General features: G+C 38.0%; 1 protein-coding gene across 4 annotated transcripts in view; it reads left to right on the top strand.

The window, feature by feature from the left end:
• VPS41 (VPS41 subunit of HOPS complex) overlaps positions 1 to 22,950 on the top strand; it is a 104,743-nt gene that overhangs the window by 26,605 nt on the left and 55,188 nt on the right. For all 4 annotated transcript variants that reach the window (XM_051798706.1, XM_051798705.1, XM_051798709.1 and 1 more), the window contains 3 exons: positions 14,712 to 14,786; positions 21,144 to 21,206; positions 22,268 to 22,333. In XM_051798706.1, coding sequence (XP_051654666.1) covers positions 14,712 to 14,786; positions 21,144 to 21,206; positions 22,268 to 22,333 — 204 coding nt within the window. The remainder of the gene's footprint in view (positions 1 to 14,711; positions 14,787 to 21,143; positions 21,207 to 22,267; positions 22,334 to 22,950) is intronic.

A 22,950-nucleotide genomic window follows, 5' to 3' on the forward strand; every position in this document is an offset into this window, starting at 1 on the left:
TGAAGACTGAATGCATCTGACATTTTAAGTTGAGCTAAAAACAGTTGTAAGAAACAATAAAATGTAAAGCTTGGCATCCCTAGAAGTTCCGCTATTGTAACACACTTATTGTTTAAAAAACCTTTCACAACTGTACTCCATAATGTCCATAGCAGCAAATTAGTGTGGGTATCCTGGATTACAAATACTGGCCCTGGTGCTGCAAAAGCTTAATTGTTTGTTTGACTTTGACCCATAAATATTCACACAGGCTTCTGTGAAACTAAACATCTAAAAAGTATTTTCAGAATAAAGTCTTGCTCTCATCCAACTCTTCCAATATCTGATGCTGAATCCTGTGTCAAGCGGATGACTAGTTTTTCTGGTTTGCAACTCCTCTTGTCAAAAGCAGTGGAAATATGTGCTTTGAAATTGTTGTGAGAGACGTGGTTTGGGAAGAATTGAGACAGGAATTTGGGGGCTTTGGCCTTGGGTGGTGCTAGTATCTCAACAGCCATGCTTATGCTCTTGCAATCCCTCTCTCCTTGCCTGGTGTGTATTTAGCTCTTGCCAGTGTGGCTGTCTTTGACTATGTCAGCCGCCTAAGATTAACTGGTATGCATCCTCGAATAACGTGTGTTTGACAAACTGGTGTTCTCTTGTATTAGGGTTCAGTGCATTGAGTGAGATGAAATGTGTCAAATGCACTGAAAATTATTACTAAAAGGCAACAAGAAGAGGGGAAAAAAAGCCAGTGACAAAGGATGATGCAGGACTGATTCACAGCACGTTAATTCCACATGTCTCTCCATCTTTCTTTTCTTCTTAGACTGTCTACAATTTATTAATATAATTATTGCCTCAACTGACATCTTGTGGATTAAAGACTTGTAGATATGAAGAAAACTGTGCAAACATGTTTAGTTAAGTAACAAATCAAAAACCTTTCAAAGGGCAAGAAAACTCGTCCCCATTCTGGTCTTCTAATAAACATCAAGCTTAAAGCAAAAATGGTAAGAAGTCTTGGCTGATGCCAGTGATAGTCTGTGAGAAGGGGAAAGATTGCCTACTTTATAAGTAGCGGAGATTTAAATGTTTAATGCGTTGCAGGTGTTTCAGAGGTGATGCATGATTCCAGAAAACAATGTAAATAGTGTTTTCAAGCTTCTGTTAGTGCAAAGAAATTGAAGTCCTTTTAGCATGCAATATTTGTGAGCTATTCAAGGCTGCTGGAATTTCAGAAAGAACAAAATCTTCTCACAGCATTCCTTTTTACCATGTATTTCTTTCCTGGTCCCACCTTTTTTCTTGATTGTCTCACATTTTGTAGAACTAACTAACTATTTATAGTTTTTTAATCGGAGTGGTGGAAATCCAAAATCACTAGGTCATCTCTACTATCTTGAAAAATTGAAAGGGAGTTCCTTCTGTGGTGGTATTGTTGCCTTCGAGTGTATTAAAGTTATAGCACTCTCCAGCCTCTGGAGCAAGACCTTTCTTGAAGGTCAGTCTGTGGCCTGTGGATTTTACTGATAAATCAGCAGGCTGCAAACAAAATGTCAGAGGTTTCAGTTGACTTGATGTCCCTTTGCAAGAGTTTGTTAACAAGAAAAAAAGTACTTCTAACAAAAAAATGGGTGCATTAAGCACTAAATACTAGAAATTATGTAGAACCTACTAAGTGTTGCGAGAGATAATGCAGGATCTTTCAATGGGGAAGGTTACTTTTAGCATTTGATTGTATAATGAAGAAGTTGCTTTGGATGGAACTTTGCATGAGAGTTTAAGACTAAGATGATATAAATGTCACTTACTTTGACAGGCTACTTAAAATTCTCTGTTTATTACTTTTAACTACATCATTTTAGTTGTCACTGTCAGCCTATGAAAGAAAACTTAGTTGGGAGATGAAGTGAAGCAACACAACAATCTGGGTAGCTGTGTGCTAGTATTTGCAGGGTATCACTGTGCCTGTTAAATTTGAAGCTAAAAACCCTGTGTTTTGTACAAAACAAAGAGGACTACTATCAATGTAAGTTCCGGAAAAAAAAAATAAAAATTAAGGTTTTGATAGAAGCAGGTGTCTGTGCAAGGGACAAGTTTCCTTCCTCTCCATGGGACCTCCCACCCAAACGGGTGGTGCATTCTTATGTCTTACATGTTTCAAGCTAACCCCTAGCTCTTTCAAATGGAAAAAATGGATAAAAGTGTCATCTTTGGGGATTTTGCTCTTAAGACTTTAATGTCTACACGCAATTTAATAGCACTTCTGTTTCTGTCTACCTGTCTTTTCATTTTAACTGCAGATGATTTGGAAATCCAAAGGTTTTTACAGTAGTTGTGGGAATAACTCCGATGGCCTTTTGAGTCTGGCTTTTTGGATGTTATAAAGGCTTGGAAAGTATGTCTTACGATGTTTGTTCTGGTACTGTGCTTATTAGGTTGGTTGTGACCTGGAGTGTTTCCAATGGGAACCGTGGAGCTATTGAAGATTAGGAGACTTCTTTGGCAGGAATCATGGTGTACCTGTGGTAGTTTGCCTAGACCAGCAAAAGTTGTGGTGTCATGGTCATTATTCCATAGATCTAAGAAAAGTTTCTTATCTGACAAAACTGAAACAAGAAAAAGCAACCTCATACATGTTTTGTACATCATCTTTGTACCACTGTATCTGACTTTCCTTTGAAGGGAGTGTTGCTTAAATTTTTAGTTAACCAAAGAGATCAGATGGATGTGGAAGGCATTAGTTATTACTAGAAGTGTTGTTTAGAGTATGGATGAAATGTGGGAGTTTGAAACAATTTTAGAATCACATATGATTAATTTTTATAAGCTCAAAATTGAGCAAGCATGACTGTTTCGTTCAATTATTCTTTCAAGCTTGTAGCTTCAATAACTCTGTAGCTTAGTGCAGAATAATGTAAAAAGTTTAGTTGGAAGTATGGATTCAGCTACAAAAAGTCTTGTGTGATCCAGTCATTAATTTCTTGAATGCTGTTAGCTCATATGAGTCAAATGTATGCTTGTGAAGTAGCAAACAGTAACATGGATGCTGTAGATCTAATAAATTTCTATCAAAGTATAAAGCCTGCATATTTTATCAGCTGCATCTGGGATGGCAATTGTTTCTGCCCTCTGTTTTGAACTTGTCACTAGCAACTATGTTGCCCATGTACCTTTTTTGAAAATGATGTCAGCCTCATCCTTAGATGGAATGATCCTTCTACAATTTCATTATGTTTCAAATGCATATTGTTTTCCTCTCTTTTTTTTGAGAGAGGAAAGGAAATAGAAGCATAGGAAGAAGTTTTGTATTTTGTACTCCAGTATCAATCACTTTTCTACAGAGTGGGTATCCTGTTGTCTGTCGGTTGCATTTCATGACCAACTGTAAATGTACCTTAGCAAGTACCTTAGATACCTTAGCAGCCCTCTTCAGTGTCACTGATTTCAGTAAGAGTCTGTTAATGTCACCATTTAATGAGGTGAAGTGACTGAATACTGTTTTGTTACAAGAATCTAGACATAGAAAATAGTTCACTTTCTCTTGATTTGGTAGATCATATTCTATGTGTTTTTTCAAAAAAAACTAAAGTATCGAATATTCTAGGGGAAAAATATTTCATAAGGGGAGAATGCTAAACATGAAGGACATTAATACATTTAATACAACATAGTTTGGGGCGGTTTCCAAAGTGTTTTTTTTTTCTCCAGACTTCATTGACTCTTAGTTTTGTGAAAGATCAAGAGGTTCTTACTTTAATCCTACTAAGTGAATTTACATGTGTCACTTTCAAACATTTTTGAACAAAATTATTTGTGACATTATTAAGATACATCAAATCCTCAAAACAATTTTTTTTTCCTTCTAACTCTTTCACCATCCACGTTTAGTAACATTTGCTGTTTGAATGTATACCACATCTTGGACTATGTAATTTGTAAATGTAATTTGTGTTTACAATGATTATTGACCATTTCTCTAAAAAATTGCCCTATGCAGCAGCATAATTTGACAACGATATTAGGCAACAAAGTTAATTTGCTTTTAAGAAAAACACAGAAACATAGTTTCTAATTTCAAAGACATATTAAACAACCATGCACAATAATATTTTTTTGATCTGTGATTTAAGCAAAATTTTTCTAGAGTGTGATTGGCTCCTATAGTTTCAAAAGATTACCAACACATTCCAAACAACTGTGAAATAAAGAACATACTTTTCTGTGCCTTTGAGAAGGCATAATCCCTGACAAGAAGGACTAGATGCTGCTACTAGGTTGTTCCATCTTTTACTGCTTTTTGGTATTTGAAGAACCACAGATTTTTACATACGAGCTATCTCTGTCCTACTGGGAACTTTCTGGTTTGACCAGGTGATGTGGATTGACATGAGACAGTTCAGTGATTCACTGCTTCCTTTTTTCAGTCATCTCAGAAGCATAGTGTCACATCTGTCTCAACCCGCCCTAAATGCTCTTTGCTGATATGTAGCTGGACCACTGTGCCAAATTGTTCTAAAGTTTTATTGGCAGCAATGAAACAGCTAGTTTCACGTAGCACTGATTAAATATTTTCATAGAAGACCGATAACTCAGATGTGTGTTTTCTAAACTCTAACTACCTTTAAAAGCACAAGGAGGATTTGGAAAGGTTTGATTCCTAAGAAGCTAGTATATTGCTGTTTCGTAGGGCTGTTTTCCTTTCAAATGGGATATTATACCTGCATGGCATTTTTGTCTATAGGGAATGCAGGCACTTATGTGCATATATAGAATAATAGCAGTTTACCTGTCAGAATTATTAAGAGTTCTGGCATTAATAAAATATTATTTGCATTAGAAAATGTTTTCTTAGTCAGAAAGACTGAGTTCTGGAGAACAATGGTTTTTATACAAGTTGGCATTAATGATAAAGCTACAGTCCTTTGTTTCCATTTACAATAAAAATAGAGCACTATTAAAAATGCATAATGACATAACAGGGGCATAATATGATGAACAAAACATGAAGGCAAAACTAAGTATTTTCTCCCATGGAAGAAGATATTATTGATAATGAACTTAATAAATCTAATAAGGATTCCTTTCTGAAGGATGAGACTTATTTGTTTTAAAAGACATGACAGTGTGTATAGCAGTTAGTTTATTGTACTCCTGATGGAATGGTAAACGTGGGCAGTCCAGATTTCATCATCTCAGGTATTAATGCCGTCAGAATGGCTGCTGAGAAAAATAGCTAATGTCAAGCTGGCCATCTCCACTGTGGTGCTGCTGAGGAAGTTAGTTTCACTCAGTGCCCTGTGACACAGAGAAATAGAAGTAGAAGAAATGCCAGAAATTGGTATTTTGGTGTTGGAAGATTCACCACTGTAACCCTAAACTGGCTGCTAATTGAAGTCTAGTTACTGGAGGTCTTGGCACTTTTATGGATAGGAGCTGTGAAATGTGATCAATGTAAAGATGGAGGAGGGAATTAATCTGTTTGCTTTTTTGATCTACTTTAAATAAAGTTTATGATATGCAATCAAGTCTATACTTCACTGGTATTGAAATAGAGCCTCTTTGTATGTAAATGCATTGAGGAACTTGCACAAAATCAATTCATCTTCACATTTAGCGTTCTCTATCTTACTGTCACAGTGAGGATATGGCATACATTATGCTGGTTACAGTAAGTTACAGAACATTTCATGATACCTAGTTTCTACTTGTGTGAGTGCTTCCCTCTCCCTCCATTTTGGTTTGCATATGTTTTTAGGATCCTGTCAAGAATCAGACACCTAACACTGACTATTGTTGAGTATCTCTGGTGGAATTATGAGACCAGATGTTATAATTGCAAATAAAGGAAGGTCCAGAGTTGGTGTCCAAAGAGAATACAATGCTTTCAGTAATCAGAAAATGTGTTTGTTATTGCATGTAGCTCTGACTTATGCCAATCTATACCAGTGTTGATAACTGAATGTTTACATAGAAAATGACACTTGAGCTGTAGCTATTGGCTGAACTTCAACATTGATCAACCGGTGTAATATTTAACTGCGCCAGAAATATGACCTCTTACGTTGTTCTCAGCCAGGAAAGGGAATTCATTCCCTTGTAATATTTCTGCATCTGTCTGATTCCTTCAGTGAGACATCTTTTCACTGATTTCAGTGGCCATTAGGTTTGGATCATTGTCTGTAGTGGAATGGCTGATGAGCTAAAATAACTGCAAAAAGTACTTACTGCAAGTTTTTCAGGAGATTATGGAAAAAAGAAAACTGTATCTGTGAAGAAAATACAGGCTATGTATGGAATGCATAGAGAAACAGAGTTGCTAGGCTCCATATGGTGATGTCTTCTGTTTTGTGTCAGAGAGCGGGATGAGCATTGTGACTGTTGTGAAAAGCTTCCTGGAAATGGTGTTGGCACAACAATACCTGACCCCTGAGAAGAATAGTCAAGAGCCTTTTTGCTTCTTTAAAAGTTGTTTGGTTGAAGCACCAATAAAATAATCTCTAAAAAGAAAACTTGTCCTGACAAGAACTTGCACTGTATGACCTGGTTGGCCTTTTTCATCAGTCATGTCTCTGAAATTTGGCTTATCAAGAAATGGAGTAAAATCTCATACTTTCTACTTTGAGAGTGGAATTCTACAAAATCCTGTCAAATACATTAATGACAATAATGGTGATGTTCTGTTAGAAACAAACTGTGAAAGTGCCCCTTAAGTTTCATGCTCAGAGATTGAGATATGTCTTGGGGATTCTTCTTCAAAACCCATTTTATAATTCACTAACCTGTGTGGAAAGTTAATTTTGAACGGTGAATTCCCATGAGTTCATTGTGCTTGGTGAACTGTTCTGAAAAGAAAGCAGTTAGAGAAATTGGTGAGGTGAACCTCCACATTGCCTGGACTAGTCTTCTCCTGAGGGTTTGTTGGATCTTCCAAGGAGGGTGTATGTATCACCTGCAGACCTTCATCAGCCCTCCCTATGGGTGTGTGATGGGGAATATTGCTTCATGTTCTCAGATGGCTTTAATACACAGATAGCAACAAAGAAGTAGAGGCAGGCTTAGGACATAACATTGTTGAAGCCCTACGGTTATACAGAGGATAGTAAAGGGGACCTGGGGAGAGAAGGGAAATGGGAGTAGTTTGTTTACTTTGGCACAGAGTTCCCAGGGGGATATCTCCTTACCACACAAGTGTTTTAGCAGAAAAGAGATTCTACTTTAGATCCATCAGGAATTAGCTAACAGTTAAACTCTGCTAGGAAGCAGTGTAGGCTTTCAGTATAGATTTGTTTTCAGTAATAGGTCCATCATTCCTAGACAAGCATTCTGATTATTTAGCAACTACTACAGATTTAGGGAGATCCCTTGTTATTTTTTTTTCCTTGAATGTTTTTTCCTTTTTTTCCTAGTCCCTGCAGTTGACAAACAAGATGAAGATATTCACTGATGTAGAAAATACTGAAATCACTGTAGGCTTTTTGGTCTTTCTCACTGTCTTAGACTGTATATGAGAGATTTCTTGTCCTTATATTCCCTTAGTTTTAGACAAGCTTTTGAGATCTTTGTTTTTGTAGGCAAGGTCTGCCTTCCCACAGACAAAATAAAAGTTAATGTTGTTATTGTTCTGTGTCCCAGACCTTGTCACTCTCCCCAGCTTTCCCCCCTCCCTTTCCTTCTAACCAATATAATCTCCCATTTTTCATTTGAAGAATGACAGATTCAATAGTGTTATAGGAAATGCAATGGAGCAGGAATCCTCACTTATCAGAATTTCTCTGCTAGTATTGTTGAACTAAACCTCTTTGGTGTGGATATTAGTAAATTTTCATTAAATGAATTTTAAGTGTTATAAATTCAGAGTGTACTACTTCTGTAGCAGGCAGTGGGGAACAGCTTTTTCTGTAACATTTACAGATGCCTTTTCAATTTAAGCTTTTCTGTTACTGTGCTGTCTTTCTCAGCTACGTATAAACACATAGGTATGTGTATACTTTTACCTTTTTATAGGTAAATCATGATACAGCATCAGAATTTGGTTTCTGAGTTGCTTTTACTTCTGTTGTATCAATAAAACTCTACAAATATGCAAAATATGTGTAAATCATCACAACACTGCAGCATCTGGGGTGAGAAAAGGGCATGAGTTCAATTTCTTTTTAAAGATAGTCCTCAGTATCAGAAAAATCTGGATATCAGTGTTTTGAAGTCAAAATAGATGGGACAAACAACATGTAATACACTTGTGCGTAGCTGTTGCTGAAGATTTGAGGTGCTATTCAAAGCAAGTTCCTCATCCTACCTAGAGAAAGGCTTAGGATTGTATTTCACAAGGAACTTAGCTTAGTTATGACAATGACTGAGGCAGATTCTGTTTACAAATCAGTATTTGGGCTTAGATACCTTCATCATGGTGGTAGTAATACAAGCATAAAAATGGTCTTCCTTACTCCAGTAGGCTAATATGTAAAACAGTGGGTTGATTGATTGTATTTCTGTACATTGGAGCTTTACATGCTTGTTTGTGTGAATGTCATGCAGATGAAACATATGAATAAATGAAAAATAGGCACTTGTAGGAGACAATTTTTTAATTACAATTCAACTTGTACATACAGTTTGCCTTACTGTGGAGAGCAGCTACATAATCATTATGCAGATCCAGATTGATATTACTGTAGCAGACAAGACCTATAGGTGTTTTTCTTCTTTGGATATGTACCTATGTGTATACATAGATAAGTAACAATGTTTGAATTAATTTAGGAAAAGTTTCTGAAAATTCTTTTTAAAGAATGGATGAAAGTGCTGATTAAGGGGGTTACATGAATGATGGGAAGCTCTTGAAGTAAAATGAGCTTTGCTGTAAGTATGTCTGAACACTGCTTTGCTTTTCACACTCCTAACATGAATGTTTCTTGCCTGCTAACCATGGCTAAAAGGCATGAAGTCACAGGCAATTATTAAAACATTTAGATTCCTAGCTTGTAAATATTGCATTTCTCACAGAATTGGAGTGCAATCCAGTCTTATGTTTCGTGTTCATCCACTTCATGTCCATTGGGATGCAGCATTTGTGAAAGAATCAATTATCCATTTGTTAGTCGGGGGAGCTTTACAAATTATACATTAGCAGATTGATTTCTCAGGTTCACCATTGGGGGACTGATTGTATAAGGTGGGTTGATGATGAGTGTCAGGGGAGAGGGAGTTGCCACAAAGAACACAATTAAAAGAAGCTCTCTGAGTGGTGGTGAATTTACTCCTAATTGAAGAGCTGATATAATCCATACTAAGAGCATTTATTTCAAGCATTTTACATGAGGTAATTGATTATCACGAGGTACATTTGCTGCTAGATACTTGATTTTCCTTTCCTTTAAATTTTAGATTTTGCAAAAGCCTGCATTTAGATCTTTATATGCAAGGTCTGCTAGCTTTCTCTCCTGCTCCATAAACTTCTCTTTCGTCCATTAAGGTAACATTTTTTTTTGTTCTATAGTGTCAGCTTGACATTATTGATTTTGAACAGTCAAACTTACTTATGTTGTGCAGAATTCCAAGCGTGTCTCCATCAGAAAGAAAACTGCAGCTAATGGAAATTCAGCTGAAGGCATTTCTTCCTTCTTTGCCAGTACTTCTACAGTGAATGAAATTCTGAAGCTGTTCCTAGGTTAATCATTTAAGTGTATTTCCATTCCTAACAGGATCCTCCTTATTGCCAGATTTCAGTTATGTTGTTTGAGAAATACAATGTGTATTATTATCATTTTTATAGTGGAACTATCATTCTGATCATAAGGAAATTATGTGGTTTTACTTGGTCTAATGCTAGGGGTCCTGGACTGTTCGTGGTCTATCATCACTTTCTGAGCTTGGCAGAAAGTTCTGACTTGTAAAGTCAGCGAACAGGCTAATACTCAATGTGCCAGTTTGACTTGAGTGCTGAAAAAAATTACTCTGTGCTTGCTTTGCCTTGCGTACATCATTTAGAATAGCATCTCCTGTTGGAACTTAGCAGGAGGTATGTGTAAGTGAACACATCTGCTTTTAGTTGAATTTAGTTGTTTTCCCTGACTGTCATCTATGTATGGTACAGACAAAAGGGAAAATAAATACTAGGAGAAAGGAAAAGTTAAAAGCAACTGATAGAGGTGTTGGGCATGCAGAAGGCTTGTAACAAATTGCTAGTTATATATGCAGCTGTGAAATACTGTATCATCCATCAAATTTCTATTCAACAAACTGTTCTGAAGTATTGTGCACAATTTTGAATGTGGAAAAAATGCAAATAATATGGAATCACCTTTTTCCCCACTGATATCATCCTAGAATCATAGAATGTTAAGGGGTTGAAATGGACCTTAAAGATTATCTAGTCCCAAACCCCCTTGCCATGGGCAGGGACACCTCTCACTAGACCAGGTTCCTCAAGGCCTCATCCAGCCTGGCCTTGAACACTGCCGAGGTTGGGGCATCTTTGGGCAACTCTTCCAGTGTCTCACCACCCTCACAGTAAAAGCTTTGTTCCTAATATTCAACCTTAACTTCCCCTCTTTCAGTTTGTACCCCTTACTCCTTGTCCTGTCACTACAGTTCCTGATAAAGAGTCCCTCTCTGGCTTCCCTGTGGGCCCCTGTCAGATACTGGAAGGTTGCTATGAGGTCTTCATGCAACCTTCTCTTCAAGCTGAACAGCTCCAACTTTCTCAGCCTGTCTTCATAGGGGGGAAGGCTCCAGTCCTCTTGTCAACTTTGTGGCCCTCCTCTGGACCTACTCAAACAGTTTCATGTCATTCTTATGTTGGGGGCACCAGAACTGTACTAAGTACTACAGGTGGGATCTCACATGAGCAGAGTAGAGGAGTAGAATCATCTCCTTTGACCTGCTGGCCATGTTCCTTTTGATGCAGTCCAGGATTCCATTGGCTTTCTGGGCTGTGAGGGCACACTGCTGGCTCACGTTCAGTTTTTCATCACCCGTCACCCCAAGTCCTTCTCTGCAGGGCTGCTCTCAACTCTCTGCCCAATCTGTAAATGTGCTTGGGGTTGCCACAACCCAGGTGTAGGACCTTGCACTTTGCTCTGCTGAACTTCGTGAGGTTTTGATCAGCCCACCTCTCAAGCCTATCAAGGTCCCTCTGGATGGCATCCCTTCCCTCCAGTGCGTCAACTGCACCACACATCTTGGTGTTGTCGGCAAATTTACTGAGGGAGCACCCGATCCCACTGTCGATGTCACTGACAAGGATGTTGAGCAGTACTGGCCTCAACAGTGACCCCTGTGGGACACCACTCGTCACTGGTTTCCACGTGGACAATGAGCCATTGACCACAACTATTTGCATGCAACCATCCAGCCACAGTTCTTTGTCCACTGAGTGGTCCATCCATCAAATCTATGTCTCTCCAATTTGGAGATAAGGATGTTGTGCAGGACAATGTCAAACACTTTGCATAAGTCCAGGTAGATGATGTCAGTTGTTTTGCCCCTATCCACCAACGCTGTAGCCCTGTCATAGCTCACCAGATTTGTCAGGCATGATTTCCCTTTTATAAAGCCATGTTGGCTGTTACCAGTCACCTCTTTGTTTTCCATGTGCCTTAGCAGAGTTTCCAGGAGAATCTGCTCCATCATTTTGCCTGGTACAAAGGTGAGACTGACTGAGCTGTAGTTCACTGGGTCTTCTGCTTTCCCCTTTTTAAAAATAGGGGTTAGATTTCCCTTTTCCCAGTCATCAGAGACTTTACCTGACTGCCATGATTTTTCAAAAATGAAGGATAATGGCTAAGCAACTTCATCTGCCAGCTCCCTCAGGACTTACAGATGAACTTCAAGTCCTATGGACTTGTGCACGTTCAGGTTCCTTAGATGGTCTTGAACCTGATCCTTCCCTACAGTGGGCTTAGGGGCTTCATTCCTTCAGTCCCTGCATCTGCCTTTCCCGACTTGGGCAGTGTGGCTGGAGCACTTGCCATGAAGACTGAGGCATAGAAGTCATTGAGAGTCTCAGCCTTTTCCATATCCAGGGTAGCCAGGTCTCCTGTTTCCTTCTGGAGAGGGCCCACATTATCCCTAGTTTTTCTCTTGCTTGCAGCATATCTATAGAAGCCCTTCCTGTTATACTTTAATATCTTGCATGTATATAATGAGAGGTTTTGCCTTGCTAGACACTGTGAGTTATCTGAGTGCAATCACACGTTTAATCTCCAAAGTTATTGCCACATGGCTTTCAAACCACAGCACAACAGATAAATTCCATCATCCTGCTCCTTGTCTTTAACTTCTATGTGAAGATAACTTTCATGGTCCACTTTGTCTACTTTCTTCTCTTCATTTTTTCAGAGTCAAATTTTATCAAAGCCATTTGACAGAAAAATAGGAACAGTGTGGACTGTAGGATTGAGCTGTTTGGCTCTTCTGGTGTGTCCTGTTTTGTGTCTTTTTGTCTTGGGCTTTATTGCAGTACTGCTTCCAAGAAGGCCTATCACACAGGAATGCTGCTAGATCCGCTGTTGCTGTAATATCAGCCCGATGGCACATTTAGGTGCTGGAGTGATGAGAAGAACATGACCAGTTGAACACTGTACCTTATTGTATGACCCTGTACCAAGATGGGACTATTCATATTCAAGATGGACTTTTTGTGTTTGCAATTGGAAAGTAGTAAAAGAAGAGAGGAAACTTTGTGAGAAAGTTGTGGCAATGGCAACTTAGATGCAGCCTAGAAAAAAAAAAGAACATGCCACTTCCATGATGAACTCGGCTGAACTTTCTGTGCTGGTCCTTTCAGATGGTCAGAGTTGTTTCTGCTTGCAGAGGGAATGGTGTAGACATGCTGGTTTTTTCACTACCACCACCTCTAGACAGAGTGAAAATCTTCCCTTGCACCTTGATGAGCAAAATAGATGTTTAGGAAGGCATTTTTCAAGGCAAGGCAGGAATAAAAGTGCATGCTGGTTATGAAGCTTCTAAGCAGGTCAGACTGAAAATTGACATATCTTGCCCTACTCAGCATCATCCAGTCCTGGAATTAGCCAACTCTGTGTGTAATGTCTGAGAATCAAACTTTTACAAGGATGCTGAACACACCATCAGGTTGATGGGCTTGAGCTGTACTCCTCTACTGACACCCCCCTAAATGTGTCAGGAGAACACTGGGGTGGTGCACGTTCCCCAGCTGCCTGTGCTGCCAGTCATGCACTTGTGTCTGATCTTGAAATGTAGCAACTCAACCGCACTGTGGCAAATGAAAATACTTCTGGAGCGCGTAAGTCAAGAAAAATTCCTTGTGACTTCCCCCTTGGCAGTGAACTGCTTGGCAAACAACACACAGTAGAAAGACCACTTTGTAATGGGCAGTAATTGCGATATTTCCAGGTACCGTTTTGTGGTGACACAGAGTGAGACCAAGTGTAGTGTCTTCTGCACTCAAGGAAGCAGGAAAGCAAAAGGGTAGCATCATTTTCCCAACTCAGCAGGCAACTGTTGCAGTGCAAAGCACAGTTGTTCAACCTTGATTAGAAAGAAGCTTCTAGAAAATGAAATGTGATTGGGCATATATTATTTTCAAAGTGGAAGAGAGGAAAGCTTACTTTTTCTGACTTGGGATTTTTTTTGTGTGTGAAAGATTATGGGGAAAAACTTTCCAAAGGGGGTGAGAACACCTCAGTTTATCTCCTGTAGATAGTCCATCTGGACAGGGTGTTTTTATATAAATTTTTATTATGTACTTCTAATGTAATTCCAACTGCCATAGCATATATAAGGACCTGTGATATTTCATACACAGTTGTGTGACATCCAGTGTGACTGTACAACTCCAATGCTCTTTCAGTGACACTTCATTTTTACACAAACATGTGATGGATTTCTTAAAAGTTGTTCTTAAAAGTGTAAGAGAGACTTACTTATGTGAAGATCCTTCAGTGATGCTTGAAATGATGAGCTATTTGTTATAGAGGGTGAAACTAGCATCATGATACATAAGAAGGTTCTTGATACTTGAATATAATTGGATTGGGGTTTGTATGCAAGAGGATATGCATCAAGTTTCCCAAATGATGTTTTAAGTTAGTTCTCAGCACTTAAGAATAGCTGTTTAAGCTAAGTAAACAGTAACATGTTCTCTAACCCTGTAGGTTAGAACCAAAAGTATAGGCAAAGGAAAATTTACTAAATTAGAGGCAGTTTTCAGGCCCCCCCAGTTTCTCAGTATTTGTCTAAGAATGAGTACACCTAAGTTGCACTTCAATACCTTCTAATACGCACTTCTGAGAACAGTATTAGAGCCAAAAATGAAAGCAAGAGAAGGAATTTGAAGAAATAATTGCCAGTATAACTATCAGACCAAAACAGAAGAATTTTCAGTTGCATTGGTGCTGGTGAGGTCACTGTATTTTATCCTGAGTTTTGATAGCGGGAATTAATAGCTGTGGTATACAGGCACAGATGCTTAAGGCCTGGGAGCCTGGCATTTCATGAGAGCTCCAGAGCCCTTAGGCTGGTAACTGCAAAGAGAAAGTCAAAATTTTTGGGTTAGGCAAAAGGCTGGAAGGAAGGCTGTCTTTTGGCTTTGTCATGGAAATACCTATTCTGTGTGGGTTTTTTGATTCATGCAAGTAAACATACTCAACTGTTAACACGTAAATCTCGTGAAGTGTGAGGAATGTTAAAGCATGTCATTGGTGATGTAACTTTAAAAGTGTTTTTTCTTTATTTTCTTTCTCTAGAGTGCAGTGAAGATAAATCAGATCAGCCTGGATGAAAGTGGAGAACACATGGGTGTTTGCTCAGAAGATGGCAAGGTACAACAAATCCGTTTATATATTTACTGAGGTAGCAGATAGTCCTCAGTATTACATTTGAGATAATTGTGATACCTGTGGAGTTAATTCCTGCATTTAGCACCTCTACTTTGACCATACATTTTGAGAACTGAGCTCGCCTTTGAATACTCAAAGTTAAAGTCAAGTATATTTTGCACAAATGTGCCGTAGAAAAAGTAATTACAAGAATGTCAATAATGTAACTGGTATTAAGCTGATTAACAGCTGTGGCAGGAGGACATGTCACCTTAATCATTACTGCTGTGCCAGTTATACTTCAGTGACTACTCTGCTGTTCCTGCAAGACAGTAGTTTAATGCCTTTCTGCTATAAATCCACAAAATTGGATTTTGTGGGCATGATTTCTGTGGGCTGGTGGTTTTCATTTTCACACATTTTATGAATGTTTCTCTTGAATTATAGAATCTTTTGATAAGCAATCATAGTTTATCAGAAGAATAAAGTGTCTTACAACAGCCACATTAAATAAATGTAAAATCAATATATGTACAGTTTCCTAAAAAACTGGCACCTACTTCCTTGGCTGAGGGCATATATCATTTGTGCAGTGTATAACAAACAATTATCAGTGCTTCTCTGGAATGTTGAGCTGTGACATTTAGTGGTTTTGGTGATTGATTTTCCACTTATAAGAATGTCTTTTTTGTTTTTTCAGTCGATGGCAGTCTTTTCTAATGTTGGTTTTCAATGATAAAATTCTAATGCACAGGGTGTATTTAAGCTTCTTGTTTAATATAATGCTCATATACAAATACAGTGCATTAAAAATCATTTAAATAATTTTACAATATCCATCTGACTTACAGAGGAGAACATTTCTTACACAGTAGACTTGCAAGAGCAGGAATTTGGTAATCCTAATGGTTGCATCCCATTGAGTAGAAGTTCTTTATATTAAAAATAAAATCAGATTTTGCAGTAGGCAAAATGGGGAAACAAGCCCTTTAGACTGTATGCATTTGGGTTTTTTCATTGCAAATATGTAGTTATTTTCCTCAACAGGCAGGCAGCCAGTTTGTATATCCAAGCCTTTTGTTTCTGAGAGAAATCTTGGTGTCGGTATCTTGACACAGTAATTGGGATACTAGTGCCTATCAGAGTGGGTTGTAGAATTTTACAGCCTGTGAGAAGCAGCACAAGTGTTTCCTAATTGTCTACGCAAGATAAGGCAAGAGTCAGTAATCGTGGAAGGTAATAAAAATGTTGAGCTAGCATTGTTGGTTTAGGTGTTTCCTGTGGTATTGGGAAGCAAGCACTTGCTGTTGATGTAAGGGCTCCTCTGATGTGACTGTGGATTACTGACTCAAAATACTTATGCTCAGTGAGACTATGAGCCATGCACATTTTTCATATATTAAGTGAATATTAAATACATGTATTTGATTTGAGAAATATTAAAATATCCATAATCTCTAATTTGGTGTGGCTGTATTTGAAAAGACTTCAATACCTTAAATGGTGACTGTGCTAGATTAAAGGTAAACCAGCAGGGGAAATGAACTCAACTCAAAGGAGAGATTACAAGTCAGAATCACAATTTAACAAAATAATACAATAAATACGATTATAGAGACAAACAGTTGGTTTTAACCCACAAAACCCAAATGTATAACCCAGCACCCTGGGGCATGAACAGAGTGGTGTTCGTTGGGCTCCCTGAGTCCAAAGTAAAAGGAGAGGGGAAAAAACCTGTTGGTGAGAGTGCTGTTGCAGTCTGGTCAAGAGTGGTGATTGCAGTCTGGTTGAAAAGTGGTGGTTGCAGTCCAGTCGAGAGTGGTGGTTGCAGTCCAGTTGAGAGTGGTGGTCTGCAGTCTTCCTCTGGATCTCATGAGTGGTTAAAAAAGTTCCAAGACTCCAAGATTATATATCCTCCAGTTTAGGCAGGAATGCCCAGTACCTCCCTCAGGGCAGGGAGTTCCACAATGGGTGTGAGAACAGGAGCATCCTCCTATCTCACAGGCCTCTTAACACTTAATTTATAGCCTGAGGAGTCAGGCTGCTCTGGGCAGATGGTGTAAATGGTCTATTGATAACAGTTTCTGGGAAATGGCATGGAAGGCTGTAGAATACACAGTTTTGGGTTACACCCACACAGTGATGAACTGGTCCCAGCTGTTCTAACTAGGACAGTGACTCTGTCTTCATTTAGTGAAATAGCTATTGTGGATATATGTGTGTCATTACATGCTATACAAGGCAGTCTCAAATATGGTCCTGATGCCAGGGCTAATTCTGGTGATGTTTTTTGATACAGGGCTGGAGTATCACAAGTACAATATGCAACATATTTGTATTCATAGAGTCCAGAGACATTGATGCTTCACCGTATTCTACACCGAAAAACTCATCTGGAGATTTGAAAGATCTGGGTGATTTAGAAGTTAGACTTTCCAGGTCACAAACCTTTCCCAGAAAGGATTATGTCTTTGAAAGAATCCACCTCTAAAACTGGTTTAAATGCGTACTTGTGTGTTGTGATACTCTGTAAGAAAATGGCAGATTACTGGACAGATAGTGTAGCACTCCTTACTACAGTGGGAGTGTTGATAATGTAAGAAGTTAAAGCACCTGTACAAATTGCAAAGTCTTTATTAACTTGGTGAAATAAGTAAAAATGGTGAAATCCTTTTTAAAAAAAAAAGGGGGGGAAAAGAAAACGTGAAACAGCTTGGTTTTCTTAAATCAGTTTTAAGCAAAAAAAGGGCTATAATACAAAGCTGGATTGATGCAAGTGTTTTCTACCACTTAATGAAGATATGTCCTCTTTTGCAATAGGCAGAGTGCATATCCAGTCTGATAGAGATGGAAACCATTTGTCTTTTTGAGGGAAGGCCTTAGGATGAGACTCTCCTCCTCATATCTGTTCTGCTGTCTGATATATTTTATTTTACTACTTTTTTTCGGGTTTTTTGGGCTCTCAAAGTAGATTTGATCTAGTTGTGTTGGCTGGGAGGAGAGCACAGAAGCACTGTACAATTCTCTAACTCTCTTGTCAGTCAGCATCCAGACCTAATGTGAAAACCAGGCACTTGTATGTCGTATATGTCCAACAAGTGCTTGGGAGCTACTTGCAGCTTTTCTGTACTGCACATTTGGTTCTTTGAAAAATCTTCCTGTCCAATGGACTCAACTGCAGCTGGTCACCACTGGCATGGAAAGGAAGAGAAATCAAAACCAACACCAGCCCTCTAGTCTCGCTGCTGGGTGTTGAACTGTTACGGTATAAGAGAATTTTGGTGCTTGAATAAATAGAAAGGGAATCAGGCTTGCAGCTTCAGAACTGTGGAGATCTTTTAGGTTAGTTTTTGTGTGTTAGTTTTGTATGTAGTTAGTTGTATGTTGTCTTGAAAAACCTGGATCTGACTCCCAGTTTTGCCAAAGGTCTTGTGTCATTACATAAGAGCAGTGTAATTTTCACCCTTACTCTGGCTTGTAACTTTTTTTATATGAAGAAATATAAATTCTATTGAAAACCCATTGTTTGCATGTGTTAGTGTCATCTTTAATGCGTGTAACAACATTGATGTTAAGAAAATCCATGAAGTATTACACTGATCATTTTTCAAGAAATGTGACTTGTAGATAAAATGTTTTTGTTTACCTGCCTTTTGATCACTGAAGGTTGGTTGCTTCTTCCAAGTGTGGAAGCAAGCAAAGAAACAGCTAAGTCTGGATGCACTGGAATGGTGGGTTGTGGATATTTAAAACTGGACAGGAGTAGCAAAATGTAGTGGAATCACAAAATCCTTTTTCCAGCTACCTAAGAGCATCATGAGCAGAGTGAGCATGGAAAGTAGAAATAGATAAATCCAATATAGGTTTGCAATATCAAAAGAATCACTTTCTTTCCGAAGAATATAGAACATTAAGAAATAATAAACTGTTATATGATGTCCCTAGAGTAAACATAACATGTATTTTATGCTGAGTTATTTTTTCCTTTTAAGTCATGCCACTTTGTTTTCATACTCTTAAAGAAATATCATATGGCTGTGTTCAGTGAAGTATTAGGAAAATGTTGAGGGCATTGTTGCTAATTCTGCTTAATTAGTTTTAATTTGAGAGGACTGTTTTGTTATGTTTGAGGATTCTACTTCCACAGAATTTGCATTGTTATGTTTTAATCATGTATTTTCTTTTTTTTTTCCTTCTTCTCTCAGTTTTATTTTCTCTTCTTATTTTGTGTAGGCTGTTGGATTGGATATACTGTGCCAACTGATGAAAACAAAAACCGAGAAAGCAAAATCCTCTAGACATTGGCCCAAAGCTTTTCTAGGCTTATAGCCAGGCCCAACTTAAATACAACCCTTTGGCTGGCTTACATAATCACAGCTTTGTGATACATCTTACAGTCTCCAAATATTGATTTTTCTAATCCTTTGGATCAGTAGCACAGCCCTACACAGTGCATGCAGAAGTATTTTTAAAGCACGTTGTCAGAGGTAGTATATTCGCTAATGAGTAGTGGACTGAACTGATAATGCTGCTTAGGAGATGTATCCAGGAGACACACTTGAAAGGGAGATGAGATGGTCTGAGATGTTTTAAACTTCACTAAGACTGCTGAACTTTGAGCCACTCCGAGGATGGCTTAGTTCCTTGCTGATAGCTTAGTTCTTCTTGTAGTTTACCTAAAGTTTAATGTTTTTGCTCTGTCTCCTTGACTATCTGAAGGAATTTTGGGGTTCTTGTCCTCAGAACCGATCTTTTTAAAGCCATTAAGCCTCACTTTTTGAGGCCCATTACTGGCATTTACTGACTTTGTTCTGCAGGTCTTTATCTAGGGGGATTTATATTTTTTTATTACTTTTTTTTTTTAATTTTTCTGCCTGAAGCAATCATGGTGGAGATGGGGAGAAAGAAATAAGGTTAAAAGTTCTTTTAAAACTTTTGAGTCCAATCTGTTGAACATGTAGAGCAGAGTTACTGAAGGTATTACCTTTTCCAGAAAAGAAGGATATTTTCCAGAAAATAATTAGAGCCTGTCTGAAAGCCTTCTAAAGTAAATTTGCTGTCAGATGCAGTTTTCCTGCTGATCGCTCCATGGAATGCTCTTTTTTCTCTCTTCTTCCACCATTGGTGTCCATCCCTCCTGAGATGATTTTGTTTCAGCAGCTTGTGACAACATGTAGAAACCTCTTAAAATCATAATGGAAAAGCAAACCAGTTATTATTCTTTGTGGAAATCATAACTAGTAAATTAATTACTGATTCCTGGCCATAAGTCTTCAGCCCTGTTTTACTCCTAAGTTCTGCAGGAACTGGGTTGTCAACTGTCCCATCTGAGAGTTGGGGAAGGGAATGTTGCGTATTGAATGAAGAGGCATGAGTCCGAAAGAGGGTTGTACTTAAAAAAATCTTGAGAAACCCTATCCTGTAGTCATAGCATCTAAATCTAATAGTATTTCATAACACTTGATACCTCTGTACTTGTTTTATAACTAAAGGCAAGAAAACATTTAAAAAATCTGTTAATTCTCTTGGCAGCAGAAACAATTTTTTTTTTATTTAATGTTGAGGCTTCTTCAGATGGATTCATTCTGATAGATATTCTGATTGCCTATGGTTACAACTTCAGTGCTGACTGTTAAATGTACTGATACATCAACATAAAAGAGAAGGAAGGAGTCTTCAGAGAAAGACATTACCACTGGTCATGGAATAAAACAAAATAGCACTGAATGCACTTGGGAGGAGGAGAGGATGCCAAGAAATATATTGTCCTTGGATTTCAGTCTGGTTTTGCTTTATTGTCACAAATTTCTTTTCTTATGTAAACCTTGTATTGCTTGGAGGGGAAAAAAAAACCTTACCATTCTTTCTCAGAAAGGAAGAATTTTTAATTTATCTTCTCCTGAATGTTTTTATGTTGCTCTTACTGTACTTAGGTTAGTATCTGTTAAACAGATTTGATCAGCCTAGAGCAAAAGGAACTTGCAGTTTTTACTGTATTTGTAAAAAACCAAAACAGAAAAATCCCAAAACCAAAACACACACACAAAACAAATACAAAACCCCTCACAATAAAAACAAGCAAAAAACAAAATAAAATAAAATAAAAAAAAATAACCAAGGAGGAAAAAGATTCAAAAAGTACTTTTGTTCTGCTGCAAATATTTAGAGAGATGCCACAGTAGAAGATCAAGCTGTATCAATTATCTCTGAATTGTTAATTTTCACTTCTTTTCCATTAGGAAAAAAGATGTAACTGCTAGCATTCAACTTAACCTTCTAGCTATTAGTTTTTTACATTCAATGTTAATTGTCAAATGGTTATTAGGTAAACATTTTTGGCTTTTCAATGTACTTTTTCAGGTGCAAGTGTTTGGATTGTATTCAGCAGAAGAGTTTCATGAAACATTTGACTGTCCTATTAAAGTAAGTGCTTGTTTTAATCTTTAGTAATTGTGGTGATGTTGTCTTTTAATAACAGAAAGGTCGCATTAAGTCTAAATGAGAGAGAGGAATACCACCTCCTTGCAATGTTATTCAAGTCACTAGAAAATAGTTTTCTATCTCAATATAAAAGCTTTTGATCTGGTTAGGTAGTAAGAAAGCCCATCTTGGTTTTGTAAGGAGTATTATTGAATTTTTCAAATACAAAAGGCAAAGTGAAATTGTCCTATCTCAGCATAATTCTTTTTTTGTAGATTTGTGATACAAATTCTGAGGGTTCTGCTAAATGTGAGGGCAATATTTTGCAACCAGGCAAATGGGCAGAGATGCTGATGTACCTTGTCTGAAGAGAAAACTAGAGTTTTACTCTGCTTTAGAGATGTGTGTCTGCCTGGCTGTTGAAAAAGGGAATATCTAGTTTTTAGCAAGAAACATTTCTTGCATGAGGAAAGGTGGTGTGGGCAAATGATTGTGTTTTGCTGCTTGGGGTCTCCCATGTTGCAGCTGCTCTTGAGGGTGAGGGGAAGGGAACGAGGTCATTAAGTTTTCACACATGCCAGATGTGACTCACTTGCCTCCTAGGGCCTCTGCGGCTCTTACAGCTGGATCTCCTGCACTTGGCATGGAACATGTAAGGCAAAGAAACTGTTTAAGACGTGTTGTTAAGACATACGCAGTGTTGTCCTGTGACAGGGCTGAGGTGTGTGTGCCCTCTAGGCAGGTCCCACACTAGATTTAATTGGGGTAACCCTTGCACACAGCAAGGGTTCTGTTTGGTCCTAATTCTGCTGCTTGCTATACAGAAAAGTAGATTCGGTGTAATGTGGTTCTCAGCGTCAGACTTGTCAGATACCATATAATTAGAAGAATTTTCTTCTCTTCTAGGAAAAACAGATGTTGAAACAACTAGGCTTTACTTCAGAGAAAGAATTCACCTGTAATACTTGATGATTGGCAAAGGGTTATCTAGTTTAAAAAGTGATGTGGCGCTTCATGTAAACTCTTATTTAATCCACAATCCTCTCTTTCCCCCTCATCCCCAGATTGTTGCTGTTCATCCTCAATTTGTAAGATCCCACTTCAAGCAATTTGTAACAGGAGGAAAAAAGGTAAGCAGTCCTAGTGTAATGAACTTTGGCTACCTTTAAATAGCTTTTTGAAATGGCTCAGAAGGCTATGTATGTGATTTTTAAAACCTAGAGCAAAGATTTCTGCTTTTTCCTTTTAATTATGTGTTGTATTCCAAACCATTCTTATTTATTTTTAAAATTTATTTTATTTAATTAATTTTATTTAATTAATTTTTTTAATTAAGACTAATTCCAGGGGAAGGGAAAATGCACTTTTTATGTTAAAAACGTATTGCAACAAGTTGAGCTTGAGAGTAGAAATACTTCTGTGTATATAGCCTGAAAAACAAGTCATTTATGTTTCCTAGGCCAGATTTTCTCTATTTTAATTTCTTGAAGTGGAAGCAGGAGTTTGTGCCTTAATATTGATCCTTACAAGGCATGTTGATCTTGGTGTTTGGGATTTTTCTTTTGCTTCACCTGTGGGTGATTTATTGGGGTGGAGTTTTGTTTGTTTGGTTTGGGGATTTAAGGCAAAAAAACCCAAATATTTTCATCAGTTCTTATTCATGATATGGATTTTGTTGTTTGTTTGTTTGTTTTTAAAGGAATCAGTGAGAGCTTTTGGTAGAGTAGACCTCACACCATTCTAAGCA

The sequence above is a fragment of the Manacus candei genome, unplaced genomic scaffold (genome assembly GCF_025592945.1).
Source record: "Manacus candei isolate 608988 ecotype Guabito, Panama unplaced genomic scaffold, ASM2559294v1 h1tg000049l, whole genome shotgun sequence".
In the NCBI taxonomy this organism is placed as follows: domain Eukaryota; kingdom Metazoa; phylum Chordata; class Aves; order Passeriformes; family Pipridae; genus Manacus; species Manacus candei.